Here is a 15,050-nt window from a genome sequence, read left to right as displayed (position 1 = left end):
GTTCACTACTTTTAAACTTTGTTTTTACTTTAAATATTTCTACGTTTTTTTTTTATTTCACCAGGCATAGCCCACTTGAGCTACACCGCTCGTTTGCAGAAGCGACCTGACCACAACACATGGGGGGCTTATCAACGTGTGGAATGTTTATCGGTCAAATACTCTAAACGCGTGGTGATGTTGACTCTAAATGTGCAGGGAAAACCGCAGGATCCGGTGGAGAATCCACGCGACCACGGAGAGAGAGGGACACGCAAACTCCAAATATACAGCCATAATACAGGTTTGTTTGGGATTGATCGCGTAAATAAATCAATGTGCCGTTAACCCCGCCACCACCCGACAGCCAATTAGTAAGAGGTTTGTCACGTAAACAGAACGTGGCCAATTAGTCACAAGTACAGCACTAGTGTGTAGTGTAGTGTGTAGTAATGTATAGTGTAGTGTATGGTAGTGTATAGTGTAGTGTACTAGTACAGCACATCGGTGTGTTGAGCCAAGCCACAACATTTACAATCTGAAAACAACGTTTTGACACTAATTCCAACCAGCTTCATCAGACGACAGCCAAATATTGCGGCTTGGCTCTGTGGGAATAGAATCGGCTCGCTGGGTTCATCGCGCAGCACGCTAACCGTTGCACTACCGCTCCCCACTCACTCACAAACTTCATCGGAAGTATTTTATTTATCCAGCAGTAACTAAGTTACCCGGCTTAGCTCAGGTCTCAGTAATCAAACACTAAGAGTAATGTCTCTGCTTTTTTATGTAATTAAGGTGTATCGTACCATATTGAGGCTTGGGGCTTTGGGTTCTTTGTTTTTTAAATCCTTTATATTAAGTTTGCTTGCTTGCTGAGGACCGTGCAAATCTTTCGGTCGTTTTTAAACCCACTTCCCGTGATCCAATCGAGCTGACATTTTCCACACAGACTCGTGCGTGACAATTAATGTTCGTGAATTTTTTTTTCCAAAATTTTACACTTTTTAGGACAAAATATATTTAATTACCAACTGCTTAATGGTGCAATGCAATCATCTGACCCATAGGTGGCAGCCACCTCAAGCCAGAGGACGAGAGGACTCTAGCCGCCACGCATATAAAGGATTTATAGTGAAAAACTTTGTTTTTACGGGTTATACTTATAATGTCTCTGCCTCTGCTCACATTCATTGACGATTTTTATGATTTTGGGCAAGCCCGTCTAAATCTGCGTGACCAGGAGTTGGAGCCATTTGCTGTTCAACTTGGCTTGTGACAGAAATTCACTCTGGCCCCATGCATTACATTACATAGCATCTTAATTAATTACGTAGTTTGAGAAGCTCACAATAGCCATATAAATAAATTGCATTCGTTACAGTTAAAATGATACGCGCATCGATGCCTGGTTATAGTTAAGGGATCGTTCCCTGGTCAACCATGTTATATATGCTGATGATCTGGAAATGGCTACTCAAGGAGATGGGGTTAGATAATCTTGTTCTGTGCCTGGATAATTCCATCATGAAAGGTGGCCTTGCGTATGTTCCACCAAAATAAATCACCTGCCTGGGAATTTCATGTCATACAACACTGTACCTGCTCAACTCTCCATGAGTAATCAGGCAGTTCTACAAGTGGTGGAGGAGCTTCCATGCCTGATTAATGTGTTCACGACCAGCTCTGGTTTGGCAGCCAAAGTCTCACTTTAAATTTGTCTAGCAGCATTCTTTCATTATACTGTGTAACACTGTGTGAAAGCTGCCTGGACTTTTGCTCCATACAAAGCTGTGAGTGTCCATCGCCAAGGTCTAGTCTGTCTGAGACCATCCCTCTCCCTGCCATACTGGCATCGCACCCGTCTCTCACCCTTCGTCCTGTGGATAGTGGGCGCACAGGACGGTGCCACGCAGCCATTCCAGGTTGAGCCCAAATGGGTTTCGTGGGTCACCTAGCCACCAGGCATCGTTCCATGAGTGATATCAATATATAATATCTGTAAGGAGTCCCCCCAATAGACTGTCCCTGGAACTCTACCAGGCACGTCTAACTGGGGGACATCCCAGGGGCCTGGCCCAGGACATTCTGGTGGGAATATGTCGCTTGGCTGGCTTTGGGAACGCCTGGGAATTCCCCAGGAAGAGCTAGAGTCTGTCGCCAGGGAAAGGGAGGTCTGGACTGCCCTACTGCATGTGCTGCCACCACAAACCTCACCAAGACAAGAGGATTTTGAAATAAATGAACGAATATAGCTGTAATTCTTCTTGGCCACAGATATTACTCCTTTCTCTGTGGATGCAAAATATGAACTTATTTTAAGGCCTGTCTGTTCTGGCTTTTAATTAAGGCTGGCCTGGCGATGATCCCCTCTATTGAACCAAACAAGATTGTATTAAAACCTTACAGAGCCCTAAAATATCAGTACTGAATATAATCTGAGACTTTGGCAGGCGAGGCTGCATTGGTTGGGTCATGAATTCCGCATAAACAGACAATGCTCAAGCATCTTCTGTTAGCCCAGATGTTACGAGCTAAACGGGCATGGTATTGGCTAGAGAAGAGATTGGAGGATGTGGAGTTGATCAAACCTGCTGTCAAGATCGGTCTCTAGAAAAGGCCCGTGACGTATGCTGCAGGGCAGTTGGAGGTATTTGCTCTGCAACAACAATGAGGTTGGAGTAGCAACGCTCACATGAATGGGTGGAACGCTGGGTGCCTGAAATGTAGCAAGACAGCAGGAAGCACAGCTGGTGCATCTGTTAATCATCTCAGTCAGTCATCGCTTGACACCTGGATCATTCCCATGACCTGCTGACAAGTGATCCACACTTACATGGCATTCATGTGAAATATATGTGTATGTAAGAGTTTATCTATGTGGGGAGCGGTGGCGCAGTTATTCCACTGTGTAACAAAAACATTTTTTGTTCCTGGGTAGTTTGTGTTATTTCCTAATTACTTTTGCCTCTAAATTTTAAAAAATGGCTATTATTCCCCACAAACTTTGCTTTTGTGACCAGGACAGTGATATTTAGAAATTTACCTCTTTTTAATGAGAAAACAGGTTAATTAGTTTTTTTAGTTCTTGTATAATTCTGGTCACAAAAGCAATGTTTGTGGGGAATGAGCCATTTTCTAGACTTTTAGGCATCAGCAAAAAAAAAAATAACACTTAGTACCCAGGAACAAAAATTGTGTTACATAGTGTTATCACAATTAAAGTTTGATTATCGCCAACAACAAACATGATTGATTCGTGAAAACTTAACTTATTGTGGGGAAGCATTATTACGGAGCATATGAAGGTGGCCAGGCATGGTTCTGAACACACCACCACTTTTTTACCATGCCAGTGTGTGTTACAGTGTCAAGTTTGTATTTGCAGTAAAGTATATTAACTCGATTGAACACGGAGGTTAAATCAAAACAATAGTTTATTTTTGTTTTTCTTTGGAACTTTTTACGAGAATGGAAACAGGAAATTAACACTGAACATATGCAGCTGAAGTTAGATCTGTTCATCCCAGCATTCAAGGAAATCTGAGCCTGGCTTCACACCTTTAAGTTGTGATTGAACATTAATTCATGCATTTATGCATAATACAAATAATATTATTTTCAACACCCTTTGCTGTGTTAGCTGAATTTTGCTTTTATAAATATTCCTTTTGTAGCCAGACAACCGAAATTGTGTGCTTGGAGTTTTAGGTTAACATTCATTTTGAAGATACTAGGGCTTCCAGGCTGACCATTTGCCCTCTCATTGTGTGCCCGTGTGATGAATTTGGGAATCCTTTTCACTCTATCATGAATATATGAATGAGTATAGACGTGCAAGTCATGTGTGACTGTGTATATATGCATTCCTTTGTGCCTCGATACTGACGTAGATGGTCTGGATATTCTTTTTTTCTGTCTGCAGCTGACGCTTCCTCTGACAGTTCCTCTGCAAAATTGGTTCGGAGCAAAGGCACTCAGCGCAGCTCGGTAGAAAAATGCAACAATGCAACCAGTGTGCATACAGCACGGATCATGTTGGACATCTGACACAGCACCAGAGAACTCACACAGGAGAGAAACCCTTCAAGTGCAGTGTGTGTGGGAGGGTATTTTCAATTTCATCTACTCTTGAAAAACACTGGAGAACACACACAGGAGAGAAACCCTTCAAGTGCCCTGTGTGTGACAAGGCATTTACACGGTCATCTGGTCTTCATAGACACCAGAGAACACACACAGGAGAGAAACGCTTCACGTGCACTGTGTGCTGGAAGGCGTTTTCACAGTCATCCGGTCTTGTATCACACCAGAAAACACACACGGGAGAGAAACCCTTTAGTTGCACTCTGTGTGGGAAGGTGTTTGCACAATCACAACATCTACAAAATCACCAGAGAACACACACGGGAGAAAAACCCTTCAGTTGCACTCTGTGTGGGAAGGTGTTTGCACAATCACAACATCTACAAAATCACCAGAGAACACACACGGGAGAGAAACCCTTCAGTTGCACTCTGTGTGGGAAGGCGTTTGCACAATCACAACATCTACAAAATCACCAGAGAACACACACGGGAGAGAAACCCTTCAGTTGCACTCTGTGTGGGAAGGTGTTTGCACAATCACAACATCTACAAAATCACCAGAGAACACACACGGGAGAGAAACCCTTCAGTTGCACTCTATGTGGGAAGGCATTTTCACAATTACCACATCTACAAATACACAAGAGAACACACACGGGAGAGAAACCCTTCAGGTGCACTGTGTGTGACAAGGCATTTTCATATTCATCAGTTCTAAGGAAGCACCAGAGAACACACACGAGAGAGAAACCCTTCAGTTGCACTCTGTGTGAGAAGGCGTTTGCACAGTCATCAAGACTTAAACATCACCAGAGGACACACAAGCATCAGAAGATCCCCAAGAAATGGAGTCTGAAATCGGCTTGTGAAAGTCAAAGTGCTGCAATGAGCCCATCCCTCATGAAACCAGAAGTGAATCCCAGCTTGGACACTTTTAAAGGTATCAAGGTGAAATGTGAAGAAGTGATGGTGAAGAGCGAAGAAGTGAAGGTAAAATGTGAAGATGAAGATTCAACTCCAAAATCGTACCTTCACATCGATGGAGGCAACGTGAAGCAGGAGGAGAATTCTGACTGTGAGGCAGAGCGAGGCAACTCCCAGCAGTTTGTGGAAGTGGAGGTGTGGGTGGACTTCTTAGACAATACAAAGTCAAATGGAGACCTGGTAGATGTTTTAAGCTTGAGACAATGAAGCTCCAATAGATTCACCTTTGTCACAGGCCTTTAATGAAAAGAACATGAAGTTGAACACTCAATTCCTGGGTTCAACCTGCAGAGTAAGAGCGGCGAGTATTTGTTGACCTGTGGGTTGGGTAGATGAATAATCAGGAGCAAGAGCCAATGAGCTCCCAAGTATTCCACTGTTATATTCATATTTGCATTGATATGGTGCTTGCTTAATTGCTTCAGCAACTCGGTTGTTTCATATCTCATCACAGACACTCGAAGAGCACCCCCAAGTGGCATGACTGTGTGATAAGGTGACCCTGCTCTAGCCTGCATGTGGGCATGAGTCTGTCAGTAGGGGGTGATGATCGATGTGGAATCTCCATTATGTAATTTCTGGATAATGTTTGGAATTGCCCAAATATTGACCATGACACCAATATGCAATGACCTCTGTGTTTTGAATGACAATAGTATGTTTTACATCCACTGTTAAGCAGATGGTGCATATTTTGTTTAATGTTACTGGAGTAGCCAGACGTGCATGTCGGATTTGAACCTTGAACCTCTGCAATAAATAGAGAATGTGCTGCCACTTGGCTACCCTCAATCTGAGTGTAGGCATGACAGCCTGAATATTTCTAACTGGCGCAGATGTTCCATTTAGAGGGGTCCACGTTTCACATGCCTACAGAAGGGAGGGCATGACTGGCCGAGAAGAACCGAAGCTTCATGCGGAGCGATAGACCAGGTAGATTCCACACAGCATAGCGCAGCCGATGAAATGATAATGCCGCCCGACTGAATCGGACCACCCACAGTGTACACACGCCGTGTACCCACAAGATCTACACACCATGTACACAGCGTACACACAGTTTACCCACACAGTATACAAAGTCTGTACACGCACAGTGTATACACACAGTAACAACAACCGCCATTCGCCACTAAGTGGTGGTGACGTCACCACGGCGCTTGTGCACGGGGTAGATCCAGGTGTCATGCGTCGACTGACTGAGATGACTGGCCAATGCACCACCTGTGCCCCCGACTGCGCCAACAAACAGTGTACACACACAATGTTCATGCACACAATAATGTTCACTATCTTGAATTTGGAGCTTTCGTGACTGCAGGAATTACCCGTTGGTTCTTTCGGTAAAGTCACGTATAAAGATAAAATAATAAATTAAATAATAACATACGACGTTTCGATTGCAACACAAGCAATCATCACCAGGTATACCTGATGCTTGTGTTGCAATCGAAACGTCGTATGTTATTATTTAATTCAATCACCAGGTATACCTGATGCTTGTGTTGCAATCGAAATGTCGTATGTTATTATTTAATTTATTATTTTATCTTTATACGTGACTTTACCGAAAGAACCAACGAGTAATTCCTGCAGTCACGAAAGCTCCAAATTCAAGATTGAACCACTTCTACGGGGAAGTTCCAAGTTTATCTTTTTCTCTTATCCTGGGTTTTTTGTTTTCTCTCTCTGCCTGTGTATTTAGTGTATTTTTTCTGTCTCCACTCGTTTTTTGTCGTTCTTATGTTCTGCTCTGTCTGTGTGTCTCCGTTCCTCTTGTCTTATGTTTCGTCTTTCTTTGGAATTTTCACACTTAAATTCTAACTTAGCAATCTTTGAAATACGTAATCGACCAGGCTATGCGTTAATTGTGTGTTGACCGACTCTCTGTGTTGTATTACATAACATTGCGATATTTTGCTAAGTTATTTAATTTAGTGTGTTCTTCAGTGGCGGCTGGTGATATTTATTTTTGGGGGGGCGCATTTTTTTTATTTTATTGAGGGGGGCAAATAAATATATAGCAGTACCAAAAACCATTTTGACTACTTGAATATAAATTTTGATGATCTTTATTTACATTTCAGACCAAAAGAAGTACCAAAAAGCATGTTTCCTACTTGAACATAAATGTTTTTCTTTTATATACATTTCAGACCAAAGTTCCAAAAAGCATGTTTCCTACTTGAACATAAATTTTGCTCTTCTTTCTTTCTGGCCAGCAAATTTCTCAACTACTCTCTGATTAAAGTCAGTCATCTCCGTAACAAGTCTCTTTTCCATGGACAGCAATGCCAGTGCATTCAGCCTCTCCTGGGTCATGGTGTTTCTGAGAAAAGTTTTTATTCGTTTCAAGGTTGAGAAGCACCTCTCAGCTTCAGCCGTGGTCATGGGTGTGGTAATGATAACTTTTAGGAGAGTCACAGTTTCGGAAAAGACTTCTTCGAGATTATTCTCCATAAACAGCTGGAATAGGTCCACAGCACCACGGCAGGCTCTGAACTCTTCCTTGCTGTAGATGAGACTGAGCTCCGTCTTCAGCTTGCTTCCACTGAGCATCGGGTACGCTTTCATGGTGCTGCTCAATGCATCTTCAGGAAAGGTATCCTTGTACTCATCAAACCTGTCCCCCTGCAACAAGGTGGCACAGACAAGGTGGTCTGTGAAGGAGAAACGCTCCCTAGTGTGTCCCAGGATTGTGTCACAGACCTATAGAGATAATTAATTAGACCACTAATTGTCACAGTTGCAATTACTTTCAAAAGAAAAATAGAGCCATTTGAGTTTTTGTCCCATACAAGACTAGTTTTTGGTGGCTTCAAATTTCATTTGATCATTTATTTTTATGTTGCCAATTTATTATTTTTGGGATGCTATTGTATATTAAAATTAAGATTTTTGTTAGGATTTATACCAAACTAAAAATGTGTTCTTGAGTCTGTAGAATATGATATGTAGGCAGGACATCTCTGCAGCACAACAATAATGTAAAATGGTATTTTGACTGATTTCTATAACAAACTCACCTCTGCTGCAATCCTTTCACGGTCTTCCGAACTGAGCGCCCGGCGCCTCTTTGTTGGACGAGAACCACTGCTTTGCTCACCAATGGAGTGGAGAGAGTTTCTGCAAAGGACAAAGATAATTTATTATAATTTTGGCAAAGGATAAAGAGAGTTAAAAATGAAAGAGAAAGCAAATAATGATCATATTACAGGAATAAAGTTACCTGATCTTTTGTATTTCTTGTTGGAACTGTTGGATGCTCACTTTGATATGGACTGAATCAATGTTCTTTTTCTGGAGCTTGGCATAGAGGAAGTCTACATGTGGCATGATGTGGTGATAAAGTTCCATAAAGAACTTAAAATCCTCATCCTCCAGTAGCATGGCCAGGGCTCCTGCTTCTCTGACAGTATTTGGGTCGAAGTCACCTGAGTCTTGTATGCTCTCAAAACAGTGAATGAGATCCTCTCTGTGCTCAAAAACAGTATTAATGGCACGGCTATGAAACTTCCATCTGATGTTGCTGGATCTTGGCAGTCTATGGGCAACCACTTTATCCAGAAAACATGTCCGCTTGGGTGACTTAGAAAAAAAGCTGGCAAATCCACCAATGTTAGAAAAAAATATTCTCGTCTTGGATATGTGAGACGTGGCCTGTTGCATTATCAGGTTGAGCTGATGTGCGTAGCAGTGGATGTAGTGGGCATTTGGGTACACATCTTGTATTTTTCTCTGAACACCTGCAGTGGCACCCCTCATCACGCTGGCCCCATCATATGCCTGGCAGATGAGCTTACTTTTCTGATCCTTAGGAAGGATAGAAGCAAGACGCTCTTTTAGTGCAGTAGCAATGGACTCAGCTGTAGCTGACTGCAGAGGGATGAACTCAAAAAATATTTCCTGCACGTTATTTTTGTCGTCGATGTAGCGCAGCACAAGCACAAGTTGGAACTGTGTGGCAATATCTGTTGTTTCATCTGCCTGGATTGATAAAAAACTACTTGTCTGGACTTCTTTGATTATTTCTTCTCTTGTAACAGACAACATACAGTCCAGTAGCTCCTTCTGTATAGTTTTCGACGTTCCCTTAAATACAGTAGCACTGTCAAGGTGCTCTTTCAATGCTCCATCAAGAGAGGCAACAAAATCCACCAACCCGCGAAATATACCGGGGTTATCTGAGCTCTCACTCTCATCATGGCCACGTAACGCCAACTCAAATGCTCCACAAAATTTCACACAGTCTATTATCCTGGACAGTATGTGTCGATTTTTTGTCACCTCTTCGTTGTGCCTTCTAATGCCAATCCTGTAGCCTTCATCTAGTTGTTCAGCAATGCTAACTCTGCCCAAAAACGTTAGTTTCATGCTATTATCAATATGGCTGCGGCTACTTTCATGACGTTTGCATTTGTCAGAGAGATGTTTGAGGTCTCTTACCCCCGTCGTTGTCCACAAAACTTCAGTGCTGACACTTTGAAATAAAAGACAGGGAAAACAAAAAAAAGAATTGCTAACATCACATCCAGCCAGCCACCTCCGTTTCTCATAACAAGCGCGGGTGAAGCTTCGTGTGTAGCTTCGTCCTCTGTCACTGGCCTGCTGCTGGATTTGTAAATCGGGTTGGTCCGGTCCGAGATCCTTTATCTTTTTTATTTCTTCCAGCGAAAGCCTTGTGAAAGGGTTTTTTTGTAAATAAATTACAGAATTTGGATGAACTGCTGCCATTGTTTACACAAAAAATTTGATCAGCCTAGCAAGTGTCGAAGTGGTGTCGCCTGCGCACTCGCAGTAGTGGCCCAGAGCGTAAAGTTGAATGACAGGTGACGAGAACCAATCAGATTGGATAAAATAACATGTATCCAATTCTGATTGGCCAGGGACGCAACGACTTGCGCCCTGAGGAGAATCTTTAAGAAACCAATTAGAGACCAGCTTCAGGTCACATGCTGTCCGAAAATTTAAAGTCTCACATAGACATCCATTTGTCCGGCGTCCCGCATGAAACACATTGAAAAACATAGAAAATAGTTGACCGATTAAAGCCAGTTTTTATTAAATGCTGATGCTTTTCTTACTACCAGCCGGCACATCGTATGAAAAAAATATTTTATTTATGTATTTTTATATAATTTTTGTATATGTATATTTCTTGAATCTTGATGGGGGCGGCGCCCCAGCGCCCTCTATTGACAAGCCGCCACTGGTGTTCTTTCTCCCTCTCTCCTAATGTTCAAGCTTGCGTACTTTACCAGGCGTGCTTCGTATTCATTGACATGTTAATTTTTTCTCTAACTCCTCCAACTCTCTCTGCCTCCGCCCCGCTCTGTCTATTTAAGGCCTCGCTACCGAGACAATCTCCCTCTCTGTGCCTGTGTTACTCTCTCTCTATGTATCTTGGTGATATCTGTCTGCTTATATGTCTGTCTATAGTTTTCTGGTTAAATTTTTTGTTGCTATTTCATTTATACCTAATGATGATTGCTTGTGTTGCAATCGAAACGTCGTATGTTATTATTTAATTTATTATGTTATCTTTATACGTGACTTTACCGAAAGAACCAACGAGAATGTTCACTATGTTTTTGTTGAGCTCACGCACCCAATGGGTCTCTGTTCAAGAGAGGGAGCCATAGAAATGGAATCTAAATAAACTTGAACTCTAACCCTGATCTCGCTCTCTGACGTCACCACTCATTAACTGCGTGAGACGCGAGGGGGAGGTGTCCCCCACTAGTGACGTCATGTCACCGAGGTATATACCCCCCCAAATCCCCCTCCACCGGGATTTTGAGCGTGACGTCACGTCTGCCGATTTCCGTTCCAGTAAAGTGCTTATTTGGGACGGGGTCAGCAGCCAAGCACCATCACCTGACATGGGCCCCTCTCATTAACATAATATATTCAGTTACCCTGCTGCTCGTTGGGGGAGGGGATTGTGTGAACCCCGCAAATGACGTCATGTCACCTCATGCTGCCGCATGACGTCATGAGCTACCAGTTTGCTGCTGCTGCGCGCACGCTCGCTCACTGAGATCCGAGGTGAAAAGTTTACATCGTGGTGGTGGTTGTTGTGGTGGTTGTTGTTGTTGTTGTGAACCCAGGTAGAGCCTCGCTCCTACTCCCTCGTAGGGATATCAATTGAGTAGCAGCGAGTACGGAATCGATGTCCAGATTGAAACATTACAACGCGGGGCCTAGCCATACGGGGACTTGCCTCCTGTCCTCGCCTGATTATATTTGCATTAATTCTCTGCTTAAGTTTAATTTGTCTTCACCTGGCTCACTACTTTGAAACTTTGTTTTACTTGAAATATTTCTACGTTTTTTTTTTATTTTACCAGGCATAACCCACTTGAGCTACACCGCTCGTTTTCAGAAGCCACCTGCCCACAACAAGGTGGGCTTATCAACTTGTGGAAATGTTTATCGGTCAAATACTCTAAACGCGTGGTGATGTTGACTCTTAATGTGCAGGGAAAACCGCAGGATCCGGAGGAGAATCCACGCGACCACGGAGAGAGAGGGACACGCAAACTCCAAATATACAGCCATAATACAGGTTTGTTTGGGATTGATCGCGTAAATAAATCAATGTGCCGTTAACCCCGCCACCACCCGACAGCCAATTAGTAAGGGGTTTGTCACGTAAACAGAACGTGGCCAATGCGTCACAAGTACAGCACTAGTGTGTAGCAGAGGTGTGGACTCGAGTCATGTGACTTGGACTCGAGTCATGAATTTGATGACTTCAGACTCGACTCGACAAAATGTACAAAGACTTGCAACTCGACTTGGACTTTAACATCAATGACTCGTGACTTCACTTGGACTTGCGCCTTTTGACTCGAGAAGACTTGCTACTTCCCATGAAAACTGGGGGAAAAAATGTTCACACGGCCGCGCTGCTCTCAGTTTATCTGCATCTGTGAAAAAAATGTGCACCACCTGTATGCATGCAGAGAGCTCGCGCACTGCCTGCACGACATCCAATCACTGTAGTCCCACGTTGTTTTGATTGGACAGCATCTAAGCAGGCACATTGCAAGACAACCAATGAAGCGCAACAAGCAACAACGCGCCAGTTGGCAAAATGATACCGAAGATAGTTTCGTTTGGCTATAAAAATTACGATGTAGTCGACAAAAAACGAGTTGCAATTTGCAAAACATGCGGGTCGAAGATTACAGACGGTGCTGCCACAACGTCTAACTTTGTTCGACACCTGAAGTTGCACAAAGAAAGGTAAGTTTTGAACGAATGCTAAGCACCTTATCGGATGTACCGTAACTTACTAGCTGCTGCATATTTACTGTATCAACGAGACAGTAAACGCACGTCTCCCTTGCTGGTTAATGCTTACAAAAATAGGGATTTTTGAACCCCGATTATATGAGGTACATGAGTGTAGCACACTCAGATGGAAAACCTCTTCAACATCATGTCAATGTCCGTTTTAAAGTATAATTTCTACCTTGCTGCTAGACGGATAAACACAAATGTATATCTCAGTCTCTCCAATACACATGAGACAAAAACAGGCCTTCCAGTTTTACTCTTTCAATCGTTCAGTTTCAGAGTGGCTGGTGTGCTGCCTCATTGAGGTCGTTTATGTAATTTTGGTTAATCACAACTAAGCTGAACTGTCGCTGAAGACATAAACTATCACAATTAAACAATGAATGAGACAGCAGTAGACCTGCAATTGCTGTGTGATGCAGCAAGGCACCATGGAATCTGGTGTGCAGGAGAGAGTGAACTATAAAGCAGGGGTTCCCAAACTTTACCATGACAAGGCCCCCCATATACCAGTAGATTCCAGCCAAGGCCCCCCTGACATGGGCCGTGCCACACTCTTTTTTCTGTGCACCTCCTTTCACAACTCGATGGAGTTGGTGCATCCCTAAACCCATCCAAGTACAACAGGAAACATAGTAAGACATATACACTGTAAAGAGGAAAATGACACAGTCACAGAAGATCCACCATTAGCCTTCCCTTTTCATATCATGCCCAAACAGCAGGCAGCGCATGGACATAGCGTGCTACCGTAGTCTAGGTCTGTGAGGCAGCGCACCACTGGGATATATACAGTATATAATAAAATAATAACGATTATAGTAGTAATGTTCAGAGATGCAATAGATTATTATAGTGCAGTTCTTAACTAATGGAGATATTGTTTAGCTTATTTTTGGTTTAATTTGGTTTATTTTACTTATTTAATTTATTCAATTATTTTGTTTTGCTATACTTTTCATGCCAACGTGCCATGGCCCCCCTAGCACCCCCTCGCGGCACCCAGGGGTCCCCGTCCCCACTTTGAAAACCACTGCTATAAAGCATATGACTTCAGTTTCTTGAGGAAAGGGCTTTCTTATGACTTTTGAAGCAGTGAAAATATTCTTAATATTGCATACACTGAAACTGAAATGTATTATCGTATACCGTAGTGTACAATAGACAATGAATATTAACACAACAACATTGATATGAGTAAAGAGTAGTTTCAAATACAACATGTGTGGCTATAAGGGATTTTCTGACATCTGTTTCATATTCTTTTCTGTTACAGGTATGAAGAATACCAGATGAACAAAAGCATCGTAGATGAACCACAACAGCCTTCAATCTCACAATTCCTGGACACTCGTGTAGGGCGTTACAGCATGAGCCACCCACAGCAGAAGGCCATCTCCAATGCGATACTGTCTGACTTGATTATTGATTGCAATTTTCCTCTATCTATTGTGGAAAATAAGAGCTTTCGTCACTTTCTGGCTGTGCTGGACAGCAAGTATACCCCAGTCTGTCGCCGAACGCTGACCACAAAAACAGAGAGCCTTGCTGAGGAGAGACGTTCAAAGTTAAAAACTCAATTGAGCAACACTGACCATGTTTCAGTCACTGTGGACATTTGGTCTGATCGAAAGATGAGGGGATTCCTTGGTGTCACTGTGCACTGGATGGAGAGAGATGCAGAGAGGGTACAGCTAAAGACAAATCTCTTGGCCTGCAACCGCTTCAAAGGCTCTCACACAGCGGAGCGCATCTGTGACCAATTTGAGGCAATATGTGATGAATACAACATCAAAGCTAAATTGGACTATATCATTAGTGACAATGCTGCTAACATGCGCAAGGCATTTACGGTCTGCTTCCCCAGCGAACAGGAGGAAGATGATGATGCTGGAGATAATCTTGATGATCCTGAGCTATGGCATGACTTAACCCTAGAAGACCAGCAAACCGTCGATGCTGCTATGGCAAAGAAACAGCGCCTGCAGTGTTTTGCACACACATTGCAGCTGGTGGTGGGAGACGGTTTGAAAGAAACAAAAGCGGCATGTCCTTCTCTCTCCAAGTTATCAAAACTTAGCTCCCTGCTCCACACAAGCACAACGTTTAAAGACATATTCGATGGTGAATTTGGGGAGCACAGAGGCATCCCTGCTGCAGTGAGCACGAAGTGGAATTCTACACTGCGGCAGGTGAAAGCAGTCCTTCATTGTGATCAGCAAAAGCTCTGCGCAGTTCTTGAGAAGGCCGGGCATAAAGAACTGTCATTCACACTACGAGAGTGGAATCTGCTGAAGGAGTTGGTGGACATCTTGAAACCGTTCGGAGAAGCAACTGATTTGACACAGGGGGAGAAAGTCATTACAATCAGTGCAGTTGTTCCATCCGTCTTGTCCCTCAATCACCATCTTGAGAAGCTGAAGCCTCAAGTTCGTTTCCTGAGCGGCCTGGTCGGAGGTCTGCAGGCATCCCTGGAAAAAAGATTTCTTGGGATCTTCATTAATGTGAAAATGGCCCAGTCTCAATAAGGGATCACTGCCCCCTTTTCAGACACAGTCTACCTGAAAGCAGCTGCCTTGGATCCAGCCTTTTGTCTGCTGTGGATTGAGCCCCATGTGCTGGTCAACCGTGACATCAAGGCAGAGGTGGCACAACGAGTTAAAGGTAAATCTTATTGACTTGCAATGCAACTTA

The 15,050-nt window shown here is 43.2% G+C and overlaps 2 protein-coding genes across 4 annotated transcripts in view; both read left to right on the top strand.

Moving 5' to 3' along the window:
• LOC144737539 (uncharacterized) overlaps positions 1–15,050 on the top strand; it is a 46,115-nt gene that overhangs the window by 23,231 nt on the left and 7,834 nt on the right. For 2 of the 3 annotated variants that reach the window (XM_078620272.1, XM_078620271.1), the window contains 5 exons: positions 199–283; positions 3,905–11,099; positions 11,535–11,619; positions 12,084–12,302; positions 13,633–15,020. Coding sequence is in view for 1 of the 3 variants with exons in the window: in XM_078620271.1 (XP_078476397.1) it covers positions 3,978–5,258 (1,281 nt within the window). In the remaining 2 variants the exon portion in view is untranslated. The remainder of the gene's footprint in view (positions 1–198; positions 284–3,904; positions 11,100–11,534; positions 11,620–12,083; positions 12,303–13,632; positions 15,021–15,050) is intronic. The other variant, XM_078620270.1, reaches the window with a different exon arrangement.
• The window catches only part of LOC144737537 (uncharacterized), a 66,616-nt gene that overhangs the window by 45,291 nt on the left and 6,275 nt on the right, over positions 1–15,050 (top strand). Inside the window, exon 11 of the mRNA XM_078620268.1 lies at positions 13,633–15,020. The gene's annotated coding sequence lies outside the window, so the exon portion shown is untranslated. The remainder of the gene's footprint in view (positions 1–13,632; positions 15,021–15,050) is intronic.

Source organism: Lampetra planeri, chromosome 71 (genome assembly GCF_965212315.1).
Source record: "Lampetra planeri chromosome 71, kcLamPlan1.2.h2, whole genome shotgun sequence".
NCBI lineage: Eukaryota > Metazoa > Chordata > Hyperoartia > Petromyzontiformes > Petromyzontidae > Lampetra > Lampetra planeri.
Note: the sequence above shows the minus strand (reverse complement) of the source record. Positions and strands in the feature narration are given on the sequence as shown.